The sequence below is a fragment of the Bufo bufo genome, chromosome 1 (genome assembly GCF_905171765.1).
Source record: "Bufo bufo chromosome 1, aBufBuf1.1, whole genome shotgun sequence".
In the NCBI taxonomy this organism is placed as follows: domain Eukaryota; kingdom Metazoa; phylum Chordata; class Amphibia; order Anura; family Bufonidae; genus Bufo; species Bufo bufo.
Window position 1 is genome coordinate 764,816,801 of NC_053389.1, and position 24,664 is coordinate 764,841,464.

At 42.6% G+C, this 24,664-nt stretch overlaps 1 protein-coding gene across 9 annotated transcripts in view; it reads right to left on the reverse strand.

Moving 5' to 3' along the window:
* LOC120986241 (patatin-like phospholipase domain-containing protein 6) overlaps positions 1-24,664 on the reverse strand; it is a 68,056-nt gene that overhangs the window by 39,012 nt on the left and 4,380 nt on the right. For 5 of the 9 annotated variants that reach the window (XR_005775660.1, XM_040414710.1, XM_040414703.1 and 2 more), the window contains exons 3-18: positions 23,405-23,504; positions 21,722-21,774; positions 20,874-20,914; positions 20,670-20,801; positions 20,353-20,512; positions 18,884-18,964; positions 16,317-16,445; positions 13,836-13,916; positions 12,811-12,883; positions 12,523-12,618; positions 11,359-11,426; positions 10,632-10,715; positions 10,047-10,124; positions 8,299-8,501; positions 5,914-6,045; positions 4,182-4,305 (exon numbers count right to left, since the gene is read on the reverse strand). Coding sequence is in view for 8 of the 9 variants with exons in the window: in XM_040414710.1 (XP_040270644.1) it covers positions 4,182-4,305; positions 5,914-6,045; positions 8,299-8,501; positions 10,047-10,124; positions 10,632-10,715; positions 11,359-11,426; positions 12,523-12,618; positions 12,811-12,883; positions 13,836-13,916; positions 16,317-16,445; positions 18,884-18,964; positions 20,353-20,512; positions 20,670-20,801; positions 20,874-20,914; positions 21,722-21,774; positions 23,405-23,504 (1,635 nt within the window). In the remaining variant the exon portion in view is untranslated. The remainder of the gene's footprint in view (positions 1-4,181; positions 4,306-5,913; positions 6,046-8,298; positions 8,502-10,046; positions 10,125-10,631; positions 10,716-11,358; positions 11,427-12,522; positions 12,619-12,810; positions 12,884-13,835; positions 13,917-16,316; positions 16,446-18,883; positions 18,965-20,352; positions 20,513-20,669; positions 20,802-20,873; positions 20,915-21,721; positions 21,775-23,404; positions 23,505-24,664) is intronic. The other 4 variants (XM_040414706.1, XM_040414708.1, XM_040414709.1 and 1 more) reach the window with 4 other exon arrangements.

Consider the following 24,664-nt stretch of genomic DNA (forward strand, 5'->3'; position numbering starts at 1 on the left):
GGTCAGATATGGCTGCTTTCACATGAACACTTTTTTGTTGTTTTTCTCCTTCATAGGAGAATAATCAAAATAACGGAAGTGCCGTATTCACATATAACAGAAACTAACAGATTCCATTGACTATAATCCATTGATTATAATGGGATCCATTTGAGTTTCTGCTTGTGAGAACATTTTTTAGCGGAGACAAATGCAGGACTTTTCTATCTGCTATTTTTGACAATTTCTGGGCGACAGCCATGAACGGAGCTTCTGACGCAGATGTAAAAGGAGCCTTTGGGGGACATTTATTAAGCATGTTGAGCCAGAATGATGGCGTAAAATGTGCCAAAAAGTATGGCGTTTTAATTTGCACCATTTATATCAACTGTTTTCTCCACAATTTTCTCCATAAAGAATGCATCACGCCAGAAATGAGTTATATATGTCAAAGTGGGCGGGGCTATCAAATTGGCGCATATTGCACATCATCCTCTTATTGGCAGAAATGACTCAAATTGTTGCAGACAATTAAGCCAGCTTATCTGGTGGTGATTTGTGTAAAAAGTTGCATTTATGAAAAGCAAAACCAAAGTGTTGTGGGAACAAGTGACAGGTAAGTATTAAAATAGGATGCATTTATTTTTATCTAATATAAATGAGCTAAACAACAGGGTTCTGTCAGTAAATTGACATTCAACAATTACAAAAATGTCCAGAGTCGCAATTTACTACTGGAAATGTCTCAAATATGCTTCAAAGGTTGCAAATATGTTTCAAAAGTCGCAAGTGTGGTATGGCAGGGTTGGCTGAAAAGTCTCATTTTAGTGCTATTGGCGTTAAAATGTCTCAAATCAAGAGAAATAGGCGAATAATCAAGTTGATATTTTAAAAAGTCACATTTTACAAGCGGCGTGCACCTTTTGATATATGAGGTGAAACAAATCACCACTTTTGATTTGTAACATTAGTATGTTTTTGGCGCAAATTACACCATTACTGATAAATGACCCCCTTTGTCTGTTAAAATGGTCCCACTCCCAAAACAACTTTATTTATACCAGACGTCACGTTTGAAACTCCCCAATGCTCATTTCACGGCCATTGATAGTCTCCTCTCCCCTTTCTTGTGGTACAAGTAAACCTCTAGATTAGCGAGGGATACGTTTAAAGCCCCCTATTAAACAGTCTTGCCTTTCCAAATACAGTTGCAAGAAAAAGTATGTGAACCCTTTGGAATGATATAGATTTCTGCACAAATTGGTCATAAAATGTGATCTGATCTTCATCTAAGTCACAACAATAGACAATCACAGTCTGCTTAAACTAATAACACACAAAGAATTAAATGTTACCATGTTTTTATTATATACCCCATGTAAACATTCACAGTGCAGGTGGAAAAAGTATGTGAAACCCTAGACTAATGACATCTCCAAGAGCTAATTGGAGTGAGGTGTCAGCCAACTGGAGTCCAATCAATGAGATAAGATTGGAGGTGTTGGTTACAGCTGCCCTGCCCTATAAAAAACACGCACCAGTTTTGGGTTTGCTTTTCACAAGAAGCATTGCCTGATGTAAAAGATGCCTCGTACAAAAGAGCTCTCAGAAGACCTACGATTAAGAACTGTTGACTTGCATAAAGCTGGAAAGGGTTATAAAAGTATCTCCAAAAGCCTTGCTGTTCATCAGTCCACGGTAAGACAAATTGTCTATAAATGGAGAAAGTTCAGCACTGCTGCTACGCTCCCTAGGAGTGGCCGTCCTGTAAAGATGACTGCAAGAGCACAGCGCAGACTGCTCAATGAGGTGAAGAAGAATCCTAGAGTGTCAACTAAAGACTTACAAAAGTCTCTGACATATGCTAACATCCATGTTAGCGAATCTACGATACGTAAAATACTAAACAAGAATGGATTTCATGGGAGGATACCACAGAGGAAGCCACTGCTGTCCAAAAAAAACATTGCTGCACGTTTACAGTTTGCACAAGAGCACCTGGATGTTCCACAGCAGTACTGGCAAAATATTCTGTGGACAGATGAAACCAAAGTTGAGTTGTTTGGAAGAAACACACAACACTATGTGTGGAGAAAAAGAGGCACAGCACACCAACATCAAAACCTCATCCCAACTGTGAAGTATGGTGGTGGGGGCATCATGGTTTGGGGCTGCTTTGCTGCGTCAGGGCCTGGATGGATTGCTATCATCGAAGGAAAAATGAATTCCCAAGTTTATCAAGACATTTTGCAGGAGAACTTAAGACCATCTGTCCACCAGCTGAAGCTCAACAGAAGATGGGTGTTGCAACAGGACAACGACCCAAAGCATAGAAGTAAATCAACAACAGTATAGCTTAAACAGAAGAAAATACACCTTCTGGAGTGGCCCAGTCAGAGTCCTGACCTCACCCCGATTGAGATGCTGTGGCATGACCTCAAGAAAGCGATTCACACCAGAATCCCAAGAATATTGCTGAACTGAAACAGTTCTGTAAAGAGGAATGGTCAAGAATTACTCCTGACCGTTGTGCATGTCTGATCTGCAACTACAGGAAACGTTTGGTTGAAGTTATTGCTGCCAAAGGAGGTTCAACCAGTTATTAAATCCAAGGGTTCACATACTTTTTCCACCTGGACGGTGAATGTTTACATGGTGTGTTCAATAAAAACATGGTAACATTTAATTCTTTGTGTGTTATTAGTTTAAGCAGACTGTGATTGTCTTTTGTTGTGACTTCGATGAAGATCAGATCACATTTTATGACCAATTTGTGCAGAAATCCATATCATTCCAAAGGGTTCACATACTTTTACTTGCAACTGTATGTATATACTGGCAAGATATTTGCAGTATACATGCTGCTATACAGTTAGCATTTGTATCTTGGTGGCTAAGGGGAGACTAACAACCCAGCCGTGGTGCTGGAGGAGGCTTTATTGGGCTCTTGTGAGGCACTGTCAAACTTTGTATATCGAAGGGGGTCTACCCGTCGCGTTATTATAGCTAATATGGCTGTGACAGTGGTGAGATGGACTACTTTCGTAGATCGTCATGCTCAAGGGGGAGACTTGGTCTCCCTACTTGCAGCTTTGGTGCAACCCATTTGCCTGATTTTGAGGTTTGGCCATGGCACAGGGTAAAATATCCTTCTCAATTATATGAGGGGGAACTGTGGCAAGAATTTAATCTACTAAGTTCTAGCTTATATAGATATTTTCAGTTGCGATGTGCATGTGTGGACCAGTTTGGTAGAGAGACTGACCTTTGAATGCGGTCTAGTGAAGACCATAGCGAGGAGGGTTAAACTTTTAAAGCCGGTCTCCTCTTTATACAGTGCGATTCTGGCTGTGCAGAAATCTCATCTGTTAAAGTATTTCACTAAGTGGAAAATGGATATGCCAAAATTGGAGAATTCGCAACTGAAAGAACTATAGTCTAGTTGGAGGTCTACAGTAATTAGTGCAAGAGATCAGATTATACAGACTAAGTGGCTTCACAGGGTCTATTTAACACCGGTCAGATTTTTCCGGATCCACAGACTCCCAGATCCCACTTACAAGGTACAATGAACCAAGAAGCTCTTTGTTTTATATGGTGCGGCTATGCCCTTCTATACAACAGAACTGGCAGCTTTCTGAACATAAAACTGGGGCTTCCTGGAGCGTCTCTCCCAAGATTAGTTTGTTGGGTATGATTTCCGATTGAATCCCTACTAAATATGGGAAAGAACTTCATTGTCTTTTAATGTTCTATGCTAAGAAATGTATTCTCCTGAGCTGGAAACCCCTAAGACCCCATCTTGTCACTCAGTGGGTAAAATTGATACATTTAAATCTCCTGCTATACAACCTGACCTATGCTACTAGAGAGGTCCCAGATCTTTTTTTTTTTTCAAATCTGGAATCTTTGGGTTCAAGCACAAATGTCTGCTGTTATAGATTCTTAATGCACTGGCGTGGTGTAGGTGTGAGATTGTTGAGTGAGTGGGAATAATGGACAATTCTACATTACTAATCCTGAGGCCCTTTTTTGAGGTACTGCAAATATTTTATAGATAATTTATAGTGGGCTTGAGGATCAGTATTTCTTCTCCATTGAAGACTTATGTTTTTTCTGGTTTGTGTTGAAATGTATTTGTTTACTTTGACCTCTGTAACTTGAAAAATCCAATAAAAAAAAAAAGAGACTCCCAGTCTTACCATACCAATCAGGTCCCCTCGTCCATACTCCCCCACCACACATTTCTTGCCACCCTTGTGCTGGATCACTGAACGAAGACGACCATTCAATGCAATATAGGTACAATCTGAAGGATCTCCTTTACTGTGGAAGATAGAAAGGACATGAGATAGAAAGGACAGAAACTAAGGATAGAAACTAAGACCATGTTATACCTTATGTAGAGTCAAGGCATCTTGGATAACAGGACAGGTAGGCGGTGGAATCTGACACTAAACATCTTTGTCTTTTAGAGGTCCTACACTTTCCTAAAATACTCTTTTATACCGTAGAGTAAAATGGTTTGAACATAGATTGTGGGGATTTTGATATGTGTTACTGTTAGCCAATCTTCTATCTGTAGTCTAGTCTCTATAAGTAGGAACACTATAGCTATGTTCACATATGCCGCAAGAACCTTGGTGTACCGGAGTTTACTGTATTTGGCATCGCTGGATACTGCCGCATATCGCCGGATCCCTATTGACTATAATGGGATCTAAGGTAGATCTGTCTGGTTTACGGCATAAATGTCAGCATTTGGCCAGACAAAAAATACTGCATGTAGTGGTATTAGTCTGGCCAAAAGACGGCATTTATGCCAGGTCTCAGTTGGATGCCATCATAGTCAATGGGGATTCGGCGGTATGCGGCACTATCCAACGATGCAGAGTATAGTAAACACTGGTAGTCTTGGTTCATATGTGAGTTCTTGGCAAATATCTCAACCAAGCCTTAGTAGAGTGGGGGAGCTACACTAAGGCCCCTTTCACACGGGTGAGAATTCCGCGCGGGTGCAATGCGTGAGGTGAACGCATTGCATCGGCCCTGAATCTGGACCTATTCACTTCAATGGGGCTGTGCAGATGAGCAGTGATTTTCACGCATCACTTGTGCGTTGCGTGAAAATCGCAGCATGTTCTATATTCTGCGTTTTTCATGCAACGCACGCCCCATAGAAATGAATGGGGCTGCGTGAAAATCGCATAGCATTCGCAAGCAAGTGCGGATGCAATGCGATTTTCACGCATGGTTGCTAGGAGATGATGTTAGTAAATTGATAAAAGTCAATTTGCTGTATCATTTTCCCTTATAACATGGTTATAAAGGAAAATAATAGCATTCTTAATACAGAATGCTTACTAAAATGTTGCTTGAAGGGTTAAAAAAATATAAATGAACTCACCTCATCCACTTGATCACACAGCCGACATCGTCTTCTTTCGTCTTCTTTCCAGACCTGCAAAAGGACCTTTGAGCGCGGTGACGTCAGCACAGGTCCTGCTGATTACGTCATCAAAGGTCCTTTTGCAGGTCCTGAAAGAAGAAAGAAGACTATGCCGGCTGTGCGATCAACTGGATGAGGTGAGTAATCGACATTTTACTAAGCATTCTGTACTAAAGAAAGCTATTATTTTCCCTTATAACCATGTTATAAGGGAAAATAATAAAATCTACAGAACACCGATCCCAAGCCTGAACTTCATTGAAGAAGTCAGGGTTCAGGTCTGGGTACCACATTCAGTTTTTTATCACGCGCGTGCACAACGCAACGCAATCGCAGTCAAAACTGACTGAAATTGCGTGCGCACTTTACGGGTTTCCCGCAATGCACACGTGACGCATCCGGAGAAAATCTGGGACGCCTGTGTGAAAGAGGCCTAAATCTTTACCTAGGTATGGCTCTGAATTGATATCTGTCAGTACACTTACCTGTAAAGCTGTTTACCGGCCTCCACCCCTATCCAATCAATGGCGAAATCCACCTGTCTCACAAATGGAGAGACACGTCGAGCAACAGAATGTGCCACAGAGAGAAGAACATGGGGATGAGAACGAAGTATCCTGGAACATAGACAGACAGAGGTGGAGGTGGCCGTAAAGCACACATTGTATTCATGAGGTGAAATTACTATCCTCTCCCTTTAATAGTTATAAAACCATAAGAATCTTGTTAGAACCTTATTATGGAAGTGGAACAATATGGGAGGGGGATCTCCACTATAAAGAGCACTCTTTAAAACCTGGCGTGCATGCTGAACGTATAAAACGTAGGGAATTTCTGAAAAATGTGCCCATTTTTCATTACTTTTATGTCCACTTTTAATGAAAACTTTATGGAACTGTAATACTTTACGTTTCCATCCATGTCACATAGGTTTCTGCCCTTGCCAAACTATATAGGGAGAGATTTATCAAATCTGATGCAAAGGAATCAGATTCCATCTTTGGAAAATGAAAGGTGGAATCTGATTGGTTGCTATGGACAACTAAGCCAGTTCTACTTTACACCAGTTCGATAAATCTTTCCCATAGAGATGTAAATAAGGACGAACAAAGCAGGGGAATTTATCAAAACTGGTGTAAAGTAGAGCTGGCTTAGTTGCCCATAGCAACCAATCAGATTCCGCCTTTCATTTCCCAAAGGAGCTGTGAAAAATGAAAGGTGGAATCTGATTGGCTGCTATGGGCAAATAAACCAGTTCTACTTTACACCAGTTTTGATAAATCTCCCCCATAGACTTTTGTATGCACTTTTGGACTACGTATGCCCAAATATAGCGTAAAGGTACATCAAGCGATACATTTTGATACGTTTCAACTGTATTCAAACATATACGCTTGTCATGAAGCAAAAACAAGAAGTCAACAGCCCCAAACAAGCAGGAAGGCCCTGCAAGTCTTTTTCCATTGATTTAGTCAGAATAGGGAGAGTGCACACTTTCTAAGGGCTCATGCACACAAAACCTTTGCGGATACCGGCCATGTGCATTCCGCATTTTGCAGAACGGAACGCCCGGCCCATCATAGAACAGTCCTATCCTTGTTCTTTGTGGGTGCAGTGGAACGGACACATTGTGTGCTGTCCGTATCTTTTGTGGCCCCACTGAAGTGAATTAGTCCATATTTAAACCACAAAAAATGCGGATTGGATGCAGACAAAAAAATACAAGGGTCATTTATTTAAACAGAAATAGCCTATATCAGGCATATTTCTGGGACAGATTTCGGGGCCAAGGTCCTTTGTGCTGCAATCTGTGACTTTTCCCCGCTCGCGCCAGGTCTAAAAAAAAAGTGGCAGGTGCGGCGAATGGGATGGGCCGGCAGGCACGTCTAATTTACAATTTTCTACGCATGTTTTTGACATAGAAAATAGTCTAAGGCCTCATGCACACGACCGTTGTTGCGTTCCATTCCGCAAAATGGGGTTCCGTTGTTCCGTGATCCGTTTTTGTTTCCGTGTGTCTTCCTTTATTTTTGGAGGACCACCAGACATAAAGGAATGTAAAAAAAAAGTCTAAAGACAGGTTTGCCATGCAAATGATAGGAATAAAATGGACGCGGACGCGGATGAATCGTGTGTGCCTCCGTGTTTTTTAGCGGTCCCATTGACTTGAATGGGTCCGCGAACCGTTTTCCGCGTAAATAATAGGACAGGTTATATTTTTTTGACGGACTGGAACCACGGATCACGGACGCGGGTGGCAAACGGTGCATTAGCCGAGTTTTCAACAGACCCATTGAAAATCAATGGGTCCGCAGAAAATCATGAAAAATGGCACAACGGACACGGAATAAAACAACGGTCGTGTGCATGAGGCCTAAATGTAAGACAGCTAGGAATCTGCCTTACATTTAGAAGCGACGGTGGATCCGCTGAAGTTATGTAGAGGCCGGCGCCTCTTCAAAACTCCAGCAGAAACACAACCAGCGCAGAGCTTCATTTAAACCAGCGTCTAAAATGCCGGTCTCAATAAATGTGCACCTATGTTCGTGTGCATGAGCCCTTATTTCAATTTAATCCTTGACCCAAGTTTTTGGAGAATGCTCTGCATGGATGTTATGCTCATACAACACTTTATGTAGGTCGTGCCCCAATTGTGGACATCTCTGTGTAACAGAAAATATACAGAAATCATGAATATTGGTTTCCGCTTGTTCACTAAGAAACCAGGAGCACTTCCACTGAACCAAAAAGTTCCTCGATTATGTATACAAATGGTGATCAAGAGAGTAAGACTTTCCTTACAGATACGGTAAATGATCATGAGCAATACAAGATATGCAAACAGCAGACAAGATGGGCAAGAAACTTACTCGTAAAAGTGAGTGCGACTCAAGCATAGAAAGGAGGTGTCTTGGACGGCTCTAATCGTGAAGATCAAAGGTTCTCCAGTAAGAACAGTCAGCTGTCCAATCATCTCACCAGGTGCTGTCTCAAAGATACAAGAGTCCTCTCGGCCTGTGACCCCTTGATAAACATGGAGGCGGCCTGACAGGACGTAGTGGAGCCCAACATCCTGAGAGGAGGAAAGAGAAGACTTTGAGATATGGAAAACATTAAAGAGGAACTGACAGAAACAGTGTCTGACAGGGTTGACCCTGCTGATTAAAAGCATACATTGATGATGTAATTCAGGTGCACTGTTCATGTGCAGTCAAGGTTTTATTATAATGCAAATGGAGCGCATGCGCAGTACATCTGCTTTAGCTTACGACTGCACACGAGTTAGTGCAAGATGTGTAATGACCCAGAGTGCCATTACCACTCCGCACCCCGCTACTGTCTCCTATGGGCTAACACAGTGTCATCTTATGCATTTATTGCAGGTCCTACACAATGTACATTGTTATTCCTATGTAACTGTTAATGTTCATGTAATGTACCTGGTTACCTGGTTCACCAGAATGTGGCAGAAAGCATTGCAGAGCTACATTTATAGAGAATGGAGCCTTCTTTCCATTCTAACTCTCCCTCTAAGGAGGAGAGGGGACTAGTTAGTTGAAGTCAGTTGCAGTTTTACCCCCTGCCAAGGAAGGGTGTGCAGCAGGTGCACGTCCCTGCTGGACGTGCCTTGCCAAAGCCAGCCAGAGCACCTTCAGCTCTGCTAGATGTGGAGGCCACAGCTTGGAGCCTCTGAAGCCAGAAGGAAAATTCCCTAGATTAAGCTAGAGTCAAACTACATAGAGAAGTTGCAGCAGACCGCTAAAGCAAAGTTTTTCAGTCAGCCTGTCAACACAGCAGAGCCAGAGAGCACCAGATGTAGCAGAGTTGAGTTTGTTCGCCTGTAAGAGTTAATGCTAAAGCCTGCTGGGAACCAAGACAAAGCCTGAAACTGTTTGAGAAACGTTTATTCAAGTAAAGCTATTATTGAACTTCATCACAAGGTCTGGACTCAATTTATTTAATCATCCCCTTCATCAACAACCGCCCTTTCATTGCTTCGGAGCCAACGCCTAGGGTCCAGAGTATCCAGGTAGGAGCACCGTGACACGTGCACCAACATTAAGGGACATTTAGGCCACCCTACACCACTCTGGCATTCCAACACCTGGGTACCATCTACTACATCACTAAAAAGGGGCCCTGTGCCCTTGTTGCGCCACTGCAACTGGCGTCACGAAAACAAGTACTTTTTCCTCTTAAAGGGCCCTGGGTGGAGGTGCCCATTGGAGATACAGGTGTGTGATTACAGGGTCAGGTGAGATACCTGGACCTGTCAGTTAAGGGGAAGGTGGAGAAGCAATTGAGACAGGGCTGGAGCTAAGTTGCATCAAACAACACAGACATACCCCTCTGTGAACATCTAATTTACATAATAATTAAACTTTAACTATACAAGAACTGCTCAACTGATTTACATAAGAAATGTATATTTTTACTCAACAGAATCAATCCTACCAGGCATTGTGCCTGGTTAATAGGGTTGATCTTGCTGATGTGGCCTCTTTAAAGATTGTCAGATAGATATAGGCAAGATAGAAATTGGATGTGGGAGATATGAATAGGATATCATCCATGATAGTAAATCAGATAGACATAGACTTCTTACTCCAAAACCCACCTGCTCTCCTTTCTGTGCAATAATGGTCTCAGCTTTTACATGATGTACAGATACCTTATTTTCCAGTAAAGAAGGATCCTGCAAAACAGGTTATCGGGGTAAAAATGAGCAATATATAGACAAAGCCGGCCTTATGGGTGTGCGACCTGTGCAGTCCCCATAGGAGGCATCAGTCACTTGTGCTGAACAGAGTGTCTCAGAATGCCTGGCACGTGAGGCTTGTGACCACCATGAATCTTAATATTAATTGTATAGCAGTATTATTTGGATAGTGCTTCTATTAGATACATTTATGTACAGAACTTCTATTTGGTCACTGTGTGCTGGTATTATTTGAGCACTGTATGACGGTTATCGAGTGGCACTGCTACTTAGTATATTACTGTTGGAGTGTATGTAGCAGTATTTGGCCAATATATGGAAATTATATTTAGATACCATACTGTTTGGTATAATTAGGCACTGTTCAGTATGGTTCTTTTTAAACTGTATACACCTTATGGTGTCGCACAGGGCACCACCCAACCTAAGGCCAACTGTGTATATGGAAATGGAAAAAAATATAATGATATGAACAAATGTCACCTCAATGTCCATCAGTGTGGCCAGCTGTCTCTTTCCATTCTCTAATAGTCTTTTTGTCTTCTCCTCAGACTCCCAGTCTCGATCCTCCAACAAAATCCATAGACTTTGGTAAGTAAAAAGTATTCATCCATAGAATCCCCCAAAATTCCCATAAAATCAGTGTGAGAAAAATTTACATGCTTGTTATAAAGGACAGGATAGGTTTAGGCTTCTTTCACATTAGCGGCAGCCTTCTCCGGCAGGCTGTTCTGGCGGGTGAACAGCCTGCCGGATCCGTGCAGCCGCTAGTGCACGCATGCCGCCGGAAGTCCGCTCCAGCCCCATTGACTATAATGGGGGCGGGCCGGAGGTCCGGCGCCAGCACAGCAAACATGCCGAGAGGAGCCGGAATAAAACTACGACATGTTCACCCGCCGGAACAGCCTGCCGGAGAAGGCTGCCGCTAATGTGAAAGTAGCCTTACTGACATTAATCCACAGGAGTCCCAGACAGTAATATTTACCTTGAAGCTCAGGAGTGTAAAAGCTAAACCTTGCCCCTACCCCCATATGGCTGCTCTTGGATCACACACAATCCTTTATGATGATATTATAGACCTATAAAACCCATCCACTAAAGCTTTACACAGCTCTTTTATTAGACAGGGAACGTGGGCTCCTGAGGGAAAGGGAACCCACCAAAATCATCTCCAACCACTAGGTCTCTGTTCTCAAAAGCAAGATTTTACCACATCAGATGTAGATGTCTGTAGGATATGACTTTGTTCCAGTTCACAGTCCAGAGACCGCCAAAAACCTGTAAGTAATCATACTAACGTTAGAAAAACCCTACAGAACTCTTTTGCTACCATTGTGAAGACACAATAAGGCTACATTCACACGTCAGTATTTTTCTATATCCCGATTTTCGGTCCGTTTTTTGCTGATCCGTTGTTCCTGAAAATGTTTCCGTATGTCATCCGTTTTTTGCGGATCCGCAAAAAACGGAAACATGTATAAATTTCAATAAGCAAATAAAGTTGTTTGGATTTCTTTGAAAAAATAAAAAATGTAAATGTAATTTCCAGGAACGGAATCCGCATAAAACGGATGACATACGTAATGACATCCGAATGTCTTCCGTTTTTTGCGGATCCATTGACTTTGTATTGTACCAGGATCTGAATTTTGCGGAAAAGAATAGGACAAGTTTTATATTTAAACGGACATGCGGAACGGAACAAGGGAAACGAATGGGTCCAGATCTGGTCCAGATCTGTTCCGCAAAAAACGGAACAGATCAGGAAAGAAAAAACGGACGTGTGAATGGACCCTAAAAATGATAAAGATCATGGCATACTAACTAAATTACTATGAAACAGAGCAGATGGTATATCCAAACAGGCAACATCTGGACCAGGTAAGGATGAGGCCTGTTTACATGGAGTTGGATTCCACCTAGATCCAACATAGAAGTCCAATACGCAAGAAGGCTCCAAAGTACCAGCAGATTTAATGTTTTATTGTCGAGCAGAACATAACAACAATGTTTCAGCACAAAAGTCGCTCTTCCAGTGTCGCCACTCTAGTCCTCCCTAGTGGTCTCAATTTACTTGGTTTCAGTAGTCACCACTGCAGCCAAGGTCAGCTAGAAGATGCCCTTACTAATAGTGTATAAAATCTCATGAATCTCAAAAACACCACGGTGGGGTTGTTGTGACAACAACTTATGAACCTTCCCTAATATTAAAGCATATAATGATAACTTAAAGGGGTTATCCAAGACTATAAAAGACCTCACAGAGTGGCCAACCCGCATAACATCAGAAGTGGTCTACTCAAAGTAGTGGTCTTCTGGAGAGGTTTCACTGTTGAAATAACAAAAGATAAGTGGTCACAAGTAACTGTAGTACCATTCACACCTGGTCTTCTCGAAGAAGATTTGCAACTACCCAGCATTGGAGGTCTCTGGTGAGTTGATGATGCCACTGCAGCACTTTCTAAATCTACTTAAATTAAAAAAGTGGATATTATGATGCATGAAGAAATAGTTCTCTAACGCCACATTGGAAAGTAATTTCAACAAACGGTCTTTGGAGATATATGTTTTTTTTTAAGAACAGCTGGGGGTCAACATCTATAAGGTATCTTGAGAAATCACCCATAATTATTCCCAAAATGTGAAGGTATCTTAATCTTACCTTCAAAATGAGTCATACTTCTAGCAAGACGAGGTCGTGCTGCCCGAGTAGTGCCTGACTCGGCTTGCAGGTCCTGTTCATAGAGACACAAACCCCTGGTTACATTTTCTAACCACCACACTTGTTAAAATCCAGACTGAGGGATTTGGGAAAGCTGGAGGCTTGGGTTAAGAGATGGCAAATTAAATTTATTGGGGATAAGTGTTATAGCTATGGGCAGAAGAAGCAAGTTCTACAATTATGTATTAAATAGTAAAACATTGGATAAATGTGCCACTAAAACATTTGGAAATATCAGTGGACAGTAAACTTAACTTTAGCAACCAATGCCAGGCAGCTGCTGCCAAGGCAAATTATGGGATGTATGAAGGAGGCACTGATGCTCATAAAAAGAACACAGTTCTGCCTATTAAACAAATCATTAGTCAAACCACACATGGAATATTGTACACAATTTTGGGCACCTGTGTTTAAGAAGTATATAGCTCAACTAGCGTAGACGAGGGCACTTTGGGGAAAAAACACATGGCTTAGGGAGATCTAATTACAATATACAAATATATAGATTGACAGTTCAGAGATCCTTCCAATAATCTTTTTATACTTACGCCTGTAGCCATGACAAGAATGCATTCTCTACAGAGCAAAGAAGGTCTCATCATCAACATAGATGGGACTATTTACTGTAAGAGCAATTAGACTTTGGGACACCTAGCTAGAAGAGGTTGTGATGGTTGATTCATTGGACAAGTTCAAGAGGGGAACAGATATCTTTGAGAGAAACATTATGACAAGATATATGTACTAGATTTCTGGAGAAGGGACATAATCCAGGGATTTATTCTAATTGCCATATTTGGAGACAGGAAGATTTTTTTTTTCTTTAATATGAGCAATTGGTTTCCACCTCAGAGGGTTTTTTGTCTTCTGCTGGATCAACACAGTGAGATTATAGGTAGGACTTGATGGACCTGTGTAATTTATTTTTATTTTATCAGCTCTGTAACTAAGTCGATGGTGCTCACATGCTGGAAGAGCTCAATAGTAAGTCCCAGATAATGATGCAGGGCAAGGAATGTGACTCTTTGCAGACGAAGGGCAATGATCTGTTGAGAGGAAAAAAAGGGGTAACTGGGATACTGAAATATAGTAAGGCATTTTCAGCTCAAATGTTACAGATCAAGAGCACACAACCAGAGGCCTGCAATGTCAATTTGCATGGCATCTGGCATCTAAAGAACACATAGCTGTCAAAAGATCCAAGCAACACTGTTAGTGTGTAATGCCTAGTGTAGGCCTCAGGGGGCAGTGTATAACAGGGTTTGTCCAGGATTTTACTATTGATGGCTTTTCTTCAGAATAGTCAATCAATATCTGATCATCAGGAGTCTGACACCTCCAGCGATCAGCTGTTTAAGAGTAGCTCCACCACCTGAAGTTGGTGCAGAAACTCCAAAGCTTCATCTATTGTATAGTGGATGGAGCTGGTTACTGCATCGATGGTTCCATTGATGTGAAAGGGAGCAGAAGTGGAGTCGTGTAATTCTGGTGCTGACTTCTGGTGCAGGATCAATACCAAAAGCAGGGGTGTAGGATATCAGTCCCCTGTTGATCAGATATTGAGGGCCTATCCTCAGGATAGGCCATCAATTGTAAAATCCTGAAAAACTCCCTCTATTTAAGATTATTGGAGGTGTGAAAAGCTCAAGATCTTCCACTTCTCCAATAAACTACAATACAAAGAAAAGGGTCCAAAAATAGACCCCAATTACCAGATAGTTATTGCATATACTGTTGAGATGCCATAAATGTCTTAACTGTAAATTCTATTCTTTTTTGTAGCTCATGGAAGTGCTGCAGTGGTTGAGTTTGACAATATGGCCCTTTGATGAGAAAAGGTTTTACAAATGTTCTGTAGACCACCATCATGAAAATGAATTTTGTCCAACACAAAATTAAGGCAACTCAGAGGGATCTCTTACTGTGTGCTCATAATTTATGCAATACAGTTGTGATTACGTGTCACCATGAATGAACATTCTCAGCCCAAAAAATTCTCAACTCGTAAAAAACTAAAAGTGTCCATGGTTGAAACCAATCATCATGCATTATTCTGTACTCTCATGTCCACATTTTGGATGCTCAAACAAAGAACATTTCCCCAAAATTATAATTGTTGCATCTTTCTGATTATTATTGGACCACAAAATAGGGGATCATTGACGTCATACCAACTATAGATTAATCTTCTTGTAACTACAAGATTTATTCATCTGAAGACATTACGTGAATATGGTTACACACATGCAAACCATAGGTTATTATTTGAAGAGCCAAGATTTAGAGCAGTGGTCTCCAACTCCCAGCATGCCCTAATGTAGTGTCCCACTACGTAAGGGTGGGCACTACTAAGGGTCATGTTGCCCCACCTCCTGTGGGAAATTGCTATGGTATTTTATATTGCAATGTGATGTATAATGTCATGTTAATTCCTGTGTACCAAGCATGTTAGGGTTGTAATTTCTCCTCCCAAGCTGTAGAGGGAGCTAGGGAACCCCTTAGTATATATAGTTAGGCCCAGACAGGAAGGAGTTAGTTCAGTCTAATCCAGGAGGCTAAGTAGCTCAGGCTAGCCTGCCTGAGGTCCCTGAGCAAGAGAAGCTCAGAAGTTAATCCAGGGGAAGAAGTTGCCTCCTGAGGATATATAGCACCTTACCAAGTACAGTGCAGAGCCACTTTTATCCAACCAAATAGAAAGCTGAAGGGCAGAAGGATATTTACAGCAAGAGGATATATACCGGAGGACGTTTTCCCTACCCAAGGATAAAGCCAGCAATAGGGCATACGGGCCTTGGTGAAAGCCAGACAGGATCTGAGGAAAGTACAGCCTGATCTGTAAGTGTTATACCCTCTGAGTATCTTGCAAAGACTTTGCCTGCCAATTGTATGAAGCCTGCCTGTATTCAACATTATACATATGGAACTAACTGAAGACTGTACATAGTTGAACTGTTCAGTAAAAAGAAGTTCTGGTTCACTGCAACTGTGTGTACCTCAATTCTTCCTACAATAAATCGGTGTGCCACCGTTACCGGCACTGGCGTCACGAACTATAAGGGATCTTTCCACAGGCACACTAAACCTACAACACCCAGGGCACCTCACCTACCACCTGGCCTGGTCCCTATACACAGAGAGTGCCCCAGAGGATCCATGTGCCAGCCTCTCCATCACTGCTGTACGCCTGCCCAGGGTATATAAAAACTGTGAGTACCAAGAGCAACCCTCGGTTTGTTAACTACCCCTGTGACCTCACATTCACTCACCCTGCAGGGCTGCGTACTGCACTAACAAAAAGAGTCATAATAGTTTATAGATGGATGGATAGATAGATAGATAGATAGATAGATAGATAGATAGATAGATAGATAGATAGATAGATAGATAGATAGATAGATAGATAGAACCATATGTAAAAATAAGACCTAGAAAATGCATGTACCAACCTGAACAGTTCGGGTGAGGCTTTGGGGATACTCCTTGAAGACAGCACAAAATGCCTCAACAGGAAGACGCAGTACAGTGCTTTTCTCTATGGCCTTTGCCGTCACTGTGCGGTAAGGCCTCTGATGACCCTATATGAGGAAACATTTTTTTATTTTTTATTTTTATTTTTTTATGAAATACACCTAGTATTGGAAAATAAAAATAAGATCTGCTACTAAAAAATTATCCAATACCAATTATATATTCAAAAAAGAGAAAGTTTGGGTTTATGACCTTTTGTAATGTTAACTGTGCCAAAAACACTAAAAATGAGCACTGCCTTAATGTTATATAGTACAAAAATGCACCTCTAAAGTCTAATCCAACATCTATGAAATTCTGCCCCAGTACCTGCTACCAGTTTCCTCAAGCCCCCACCACACTAATGTGTTGTCATTAAGGATGTTACGGTACTGTCACAGTCACCCAAATATCAAGTCAGTATATCACAAAATGTATTATTTTTTTCTATTTCAGATACATAAAACCAATTCCGAAAATTTTGGACAACTTCTTTGCATTTTTCGGTTTTCCTGAGGGTCCCATTACTGGGACACATGTTCATTCAATCTAAATTGGCTCAGGATTGCACTTTCATTTTTTCCCAACTCAAGTTCCAATAGCCATAACGTTTCTAATTTTCTGTTCATTTTGCCATATGAGGTCTTATTTTTTTGTGGGATAAGTTGTACTTTTTAATGGCACCATTTGATTTACCAGGTCCTGTATTGGAAAACAAGAAAAAAAAAATCTTTGTGGGATTCAATTGAAAAAACCCACAATTCTGCCAAAGTTTTGGGGTTTTTGATATTACAGCGTTCACTGTGCGCTAAAAAAGGACATGAGGTCCTTATTCTGCGGCTCAATCCGAATACGGCGATACCAAATGTACAGGGTTTTTTTCAGAAGGGGATAAGGTGACCAAAAATGGCAAATCGTGTGTTTTAATTTTTTTACCTTACGGCGTACACTGTGCAGGACAACTATTTTCATATTTTAATAGTTGAGACATTTTTGGGAACAACCTGCTGGATCCATCCCTGCTGGGTGCAACCGCGTGCTGCCCCACTATAGTGGGGACTGGCAGACAGAAGGTGTTGCAGTTAAGCGAGTCCTTCCTCACTCTTCTCTCCCTTACTCCTTCCACTTGGGGCTTTGCCTACTGTTAGAGCAGCACTAGAGCTGCGCTTAGTGAGAAATGAAAATATGAATATATAATGGCGCTTGGGGCCATAATGAGCCCCTCATTGACATAGAGCCCAGGGCTGCAGATCCAAACGGCCCTATTATCATCCACCCTTTGCTGTAGCCTCCAACCAGGAGACCAGTATCGCTTTTACCCAGAGGAGAGGAGAGAGGCAGTGAGGTAATTTAGTGCAGAGAGCAATGAACATTTCACAGTGAAACCCTGCCCTGAACCCTGGCAGGAGAATAGCATGGCAGAATAAAACTTCATATCCACACCACTCATGATAATACAAAGCTCCACAAAAAAAGGTATGTTTGTAATATTCTCCCCCAGCCCCTACTTAGTTCTGGTCAGGGGGAGAAAAACAGAACTGGATCGCACATCCACAATGCTATGCTTTGATCTGACTCGCTTCTCAGCGCTATATTAAAGTGTACCGCCCCCCATACTGCATGCTGTACAAGAGGCATTAGTGTACATTTTGATCAAAAGGCATAAGCCCACTCACCACGCCAAGTGGGACCTAGTCTGACAAAATGGCGCAGCGACAATGCGGTGACAAAGCGGCACTGCCCTAGTAGGCGGCGGGACCCAGGAGTCAAACAGCACCTCTGCTGTCCGACAATGCCACCCATGGCACTGGGTCCGACCAACCCACCAGCACAGCGCCACAAAAACAAAGGCCACCACGCAGTACTGCACCATGTGAACAGTTGTCTAACACAAGATGTCCATTGCTATAAGGAGCTACAGGTCAATGTGATACCAGTAGTAAAGAAGAAAGATGGGTGGCATTATCAGACAGCAGAGGTGCTGTTTGATTCCTGGGTCCCGCCGCCTACTAGGGCAGTGCCGCTTTGTCACCGCATTGTCGCTGCGCCTTTTTGTCAGAGTAGGTCCCACTCAAAGAGGCGACCTTGACGTGGTGAGTGGGCTTATGCCTTTTGATCAAAATGTACACTAATGCCTCTTGTACAGCATGCAGTATGGGGGGCTGTACACTTTAATATAGCGCTGAGAAGCGAGTCAGATCAAAGCATAGCATTGTGGATGTGCGATCCAGTTCTGTTTTTCTCCCCCTGATAATCCCTACTTAGTTCTGTCAACAGTTTAGTATGGTCAAACTTCTGACAGATTCCTTTTCAGAGGGCGTGTTTGGTAGATATATTGGCAGAGCCAAAGAAACCTTTCCTTTGAATTTTGGGAAAATTTAAACAATAGTGGGTGTTCTATGTTGGCAACCAAGCTCAAACTTGGACCACTGGATACAACCTAGTTGTCCTACAATTAGAAGGTGCACATATGGTACGTTCGCCCCTGCTCATAACATCAGCTTACCGTGAGAACATCCAGAATACTCAGAAGACTGTGGACGTTGTCACCAGGAACTATGGACTTCATGTAATGTCTGGTACCGTCCTTTGAAGAAGATAAAGATTTTTTTTGATGATGTCAGGAAATGTATTGGGTATAATGAGCATATGAGATTAGTAGATGAGAGGACTGTGACGTCCTACGGTCAAAACCCTGGACTTGATGGAGTATTGCTTGTTCACGTGGTTGTAGAATTAAGCTGACCTCCAGACAGGTCATCAATATAAGACACCCTGCACCTCCACCCATCAATTCTTTCCTGAAGCACTTGCAATGAAATCTAAACCGTGCAAGAAGCCGGAAGCAGAAGGGTCCGTCCACTTCGTAGTGGTTACGCCTGGGTACTGCAGCTTATATATATATCTACCATTGACTTCAGTACTGCAGTACGTCAGCACGGCCACAACACAGTGGATAGAGCCTTCAGCTTTTGTCCCCATCCACTGATAGTTCTCTGCGGTGGGAGTGCCCGGTGTCTCCCACCGATCGGACATTGATGACCTATCCAGAGGTTTAGTTATCAATTTGTAAAAGCTGACATGCCTCTTTAACTCCCACAGGAGCAAAAGGATTAAGCATGTTAAAATCCAATAGTCCAATCCTTCTTTCCAACGACATCTGCCATTATTATAAAGTTGGAAAACCCCATACATATTAGGCGGTCAGCCACTTGGATCAACCTATATGGCCATTATAACAGAATACAATTCTAGCTGATTCTAGGAGGTAGGTGCATGTGCCCTGGATGCCTGGAGGGAGGTGGTGAAGGAAATGGCATACAGGAGTCATGTGCCCCAGGTGGCAGGGGGTGAAGGAAAGGGTATACAGAATACATGTGCCACATGTGGCAGGAGAGAGGGGATGAAGGAAAGGACACAGGAGTCATGTACCCCAGCTGGCAGGAGATGAAGGAAAGGACATACAGGAGTCATGTACCACGGGTGCTAAGTTGGAGGGGGTGAAGAAAAGCATTTAAAGGATACATGTGACTTGGGTGGCAGGAGGTGAAAGAAAGGGCATACAGGAGTCATGTGCCCTGGGTGGCAGGAGGAAGGGGGTGAAAGAAAGGGCATACTGGAGTCATGTGCACCAGGTGACATTAGAGAAGGGGTAAATTAAAGGGCATACCGTAGTCATGTGCCCCAGGTGGCAGGAGGTGAAGGAAAGGGTACACCGGAGTCATGTGCCCCAGGTGGCAGGAAGGAAAGGGGTGAAGGAATGGGCATACTGGAGTCACGTGTCCTGGGTGGCAGGAGGGAGGGAGTAAAGGAAAGGGCGCAAATGAGTCATGTGCCCCGGGTGGCAGAAGGGAGGGGGTGAAGGAAAGCCTAAGTAGAACTTATCTGTAATGTTGACTGAACCTTCCTGAAACCTTACAGAATAATTCACCCAACATATGGAATGGTTGCCGCCATGCCAAGAATAAGTCTTACTGGATCAGTAAGCGAGAGCTCCAGTCTGCCTTCCAGGACTATGTAAATACTGGAGTCAGGCTGTCCAGGGCAGAAGACCAAATCTCCGGGCTCATAATACTCCGACACCACGTGTTGACACAATGACAGGAAGAGAGGTCGCTCAAAATGTCCCAGCACGCTATACAAGACAAGGGAAGCAGGAGGAAGACGAGATGGTTACAGAGGTCAAGTATTAACTTCCCACAGTCCTGTCCCTCGAGATAAGGTCTACACAGCACACTGAGGAGGAACCCGTGGACCCTGCACCACAATATTATGGGGACTGTGCATCTCACCGGACACTTTTCAGCATGTAAATCACTTCAGGGGGCAAAGCTGGTGTCTCGGATTCAGAAGGGCGGCTGAGGAGAGGACTAGGCATGGACTCTTGGTGATGTTGGGAGGGTTCTCTTTTCCCCTGGCGAATCCTGCAATAAAGGTTGCTGTAGACGATCAAGTCATTCATATATGTGGACCAGACCATTTCTACCTTTCTTCACCTTTGTTTCATGCTCAGCACCTTCTTCCTCTTCTTACTCTGCTAAAAAGATAAATTTATTAGCTGTTAAAACAGGCATATCAGATAAGGAAGGTGACAGGTCCTCTTTAAAAAGGACCTGTCACCTCTCCTGACATGTCTGCTTTAGTAACTTCTTGAATTCAAAATCATAACAATTCTGGAATATTTATTCATATGACTCTGTTGTGCAATTTCTCTATTATTCCTACTAGAAGTTATGGATGAATTGCTAGCAGTCTGCAATGAGGGTCCAGCTGGGTTGTACCAGTTGGGGTTGTGTCTCTACACAGTCTGACACTGGCAGGATTGATTGGATAGTGTCACCTCCCCCCCCCCCCCCCCTTTAACTGGTAACACCCAACTGTACCTTCATTGCAAACTGCTAATAACTCATCCATAACTTCTAGCAGGAATAATAAAGGAGTGGCACAATACTGAGCATACAGTAAGAATAGATGCTCCAGAATTGGTATTACATGGGGAATGCGTGTAGTTACTGAAACAGACATGTTAGAAAAGTGACAGGTCCTCTTTAATTTTGTTAACTCTCCTTAAGATGGGCCACCAGTATCAGATCGTTGGGGGGGGGGGGGGGGGGGGGGAACTTGCAGTAAGCCTACCAATCAGCTGAATGAAAGAGCTGAAGAACTGCAATGAGCGCCGTGCCACCTTCATTGGTTACCAGATTTCCAGGAACAGCGCCACTCATGTCCACAGGCTGAGTCTAGTATTGCAGCTCAGTCCCACTCACTTGAATGAGCTGTAATGTCATATCTGTGACACATCTGAGTGAAAATTGTACAATAAAGAAAATGCATTTAATGTTACCCTGTGAGGAATCTTCTGTATTGGCCGCCTCGGAGTTTCAGGTAATGGAGGGTCTGTCGAGAATGACATAATACATACATCATGATTGTGAAAGTTGTGTTGAATATTTTATGGACCTCAAATCCTCAAATAACTAATACTGTAGGTATGATGTAGACCTAAATTATCTAAAGAAAACCATTTACTGTATATGAGGTCTGGGAAATTAGAAGCAGCTTACAATGGCGGTGATCATTGTAATTTCAATACTATAGCTCCCTCTAGTGGAAAAGCCTGTGACGTGCAGTAAGTTCTATTTACTGGTTGTGGTTGCCCTTAAGTTTTTTTATGAAACTCACTGGGGCATCATTATTCCTTTTTATTGAAAATGCGCCTGTATTGGAGGCATTTGCGCCTCGTTTGCCTATTTTTTATTTTATAGACTAATTCAGAAGTTTTCTAACTTTTGTGCCTATTTTCTAATCTATTTATGTAGGTGTGCCTTATTTTGTGCCTGATTTAGTCACAAAACAGTCTAATTTCTACTCCACTCCATGGCTAGAGTACTTTTCTTTGTTGGCTTTGAGTGACGAATTGCGCAAAAGTTTTCCTTAAAAGTCGCACTTTCATGGAGACATGCGCCTATTCTCAGCTCACTTGTGCAACATTTTAATGTGCATACTAATTAGACCAGTCTTAGTGAATATGAACCTGTCAGACTAAAAAAGATCCACCAGAGGCCAGACTAATAGCAATACGCCTAGTCTAATTCATGAAGTGCTGTACGACTTTTTATAAATACTATGCAAAAGAAAGACAGATGAAGCAAATCCGCCTGTCTAATTTTACACCTCAAAACAGACGAGCTCGATAAATATGCCCCACTGAATCAGAGAGGTTTTCACACCACAAAAAGAGATGGCCTGTATTATTCATTACAGAAGATTTCAGTATGTCCCAATGCAGTGCTACCACCTGCAGGCCTGTATTAGGATATACCAGCAATCAGCATCAGAGCCTCATGCAGGCTCTGGGCTATTATTACAGTGCAACAGCTTCCCCGATCTCAGCAAAGGGAGGCTGCTACAAGAAAGAGCACGGATTCAGCATTTTCTCCCTTCATATGCCATGGTGACATGTGTGAAACAGCGGGCACCCAGCAGCTATGGCAGAGCAGGCGGGCCCCCAGAGCAAGCACCATCTTTAAAGACCCGACATATGACGTATTATGACGTCACACGTTGGGAAAGGGTTAAACAGAGCCATAAGCACAGCTCCGTTAAAAGTGTAGAGGGTGTGCCATGTTACTGCAGATCAGCTCCCAGTCCACTTTCCATCCTATTGTCGAATGGGGCAATAAAAAAAAGTGTCTGCAGCATTTAGTACTTGTGGTGCATGGCCTCTGCACCAAAATTCTGTCTTAAACTGCATTTGCAATAGTATATCTATGCCATTCTGTCTGTATGGTTGATGGGTAAAAACTATTTGAAGAACTTAGTAATGGTAATACAAGAATGAACTCATGTTCCTCAGGGGCAGGGGCAGAGGCGTGACTTGAAACTCCTGAGCCTCAAAGCAAAATCTAGTGACATCTTATTGGGAAGAGGGACCTTTGGGCCCCATCAGATACCAGGGGGTGTGACTGCTACCTCTGCAACTCCTCAACCTACGCCCCTGGGGGGGGATACAAATGATAGGACTCACCTGATTGTTGACTTTGTGATAACCACTGGATGAGCCACAATAAGCATACGCCACCCGCGAGTAGTCCTGCCCCCACGGTGTAATTTGTCACTGTGAAATCCTGAGGGGAATAAATTCCTGGTTACATATGAAGATGACGCGTAAGAATGGTGCTGACTCTGCACGGTCTACACTAGGAGTGCTGACATTTATAGTGGTTGTGTTTTACAGATATTAGGGACCAAGGAGGTGGATCACTGACAAGATGGATGGAGAAATGTCATAGAAATTCCACTTTTTAGGGAAACATTTCTGTTGGTCAATCTTAATCACTAATAACCTTATCACAAAGAACTGAGAGGTCACCGCTTCCTGGAGAATCAGATTTAGGGTGAGGCAGTGTTATTTTTACACTGTACGGTTATAGAGATGAGCGAAGTTTTCAAAAATTCAATTTGGACGCTTTTCCGAATTTTTTCAAGAAATTTGCGTGTTAAATCAGCTAAATCCTGGCCTGCAGGGGAAGTGTATCTCGGTGTACATCACTGTGCATTGCAGCAACATTCATAGCTAGTAGTGAAACAGTTACTGTGACAGGCAGATGGGCACCCCAAGAACAGTAGAAATAGACAGATCCAAGTTCAGAATCAAGGCCTAATTGAATTACTTATATAATAAACAAGGAGGACACTGTACAATTAGTTAGCTCTGTGCCCTACAAAAGGATTGATGCAAACTGTCTCCTATGGATCCCTTCAGTTTTATATTACAGTCCCTGCAGTCTCCCTATGCTCTCCCTTGAGTGTGTAAAAACTGTCCCTACGATCTCCCTACACTGTCCCTGCACTCTCCCTATCCAATATTCCACAATTAAAAGCTTTTAGCAACACCGTCCCTGGCGCTTGTCACGTCTCTCTCTCCCTTTGCTGAGCTCAGAGTCAAATGGCGGAGACCGCGTGGGATGAGGATTTTAAAGGGCTGTGACATCACAAGGGCTTGCTAGCTGCCGATTGGCTGTCTGCACGGCATTATGAGTGATCTTGCATTCCCGGGCTTCTTAATTTTCACTTTGTTAACACATGTAGCCGCCGTTTTATGAAAAAACCTATTCGTTATCACGAAGCGAAAGGAAATTCGGATTCATTGCAAATATTATTTTTTTGTGATCTGATAGAATTCCACATTGGATGCTTCGATTCGCTCAACAGAAGCTATAATATTTGGGCACTGTATGGTTATCCAGAAGGAAAGGAGAGTGCAATAGAAAGTTCCACACAAGGC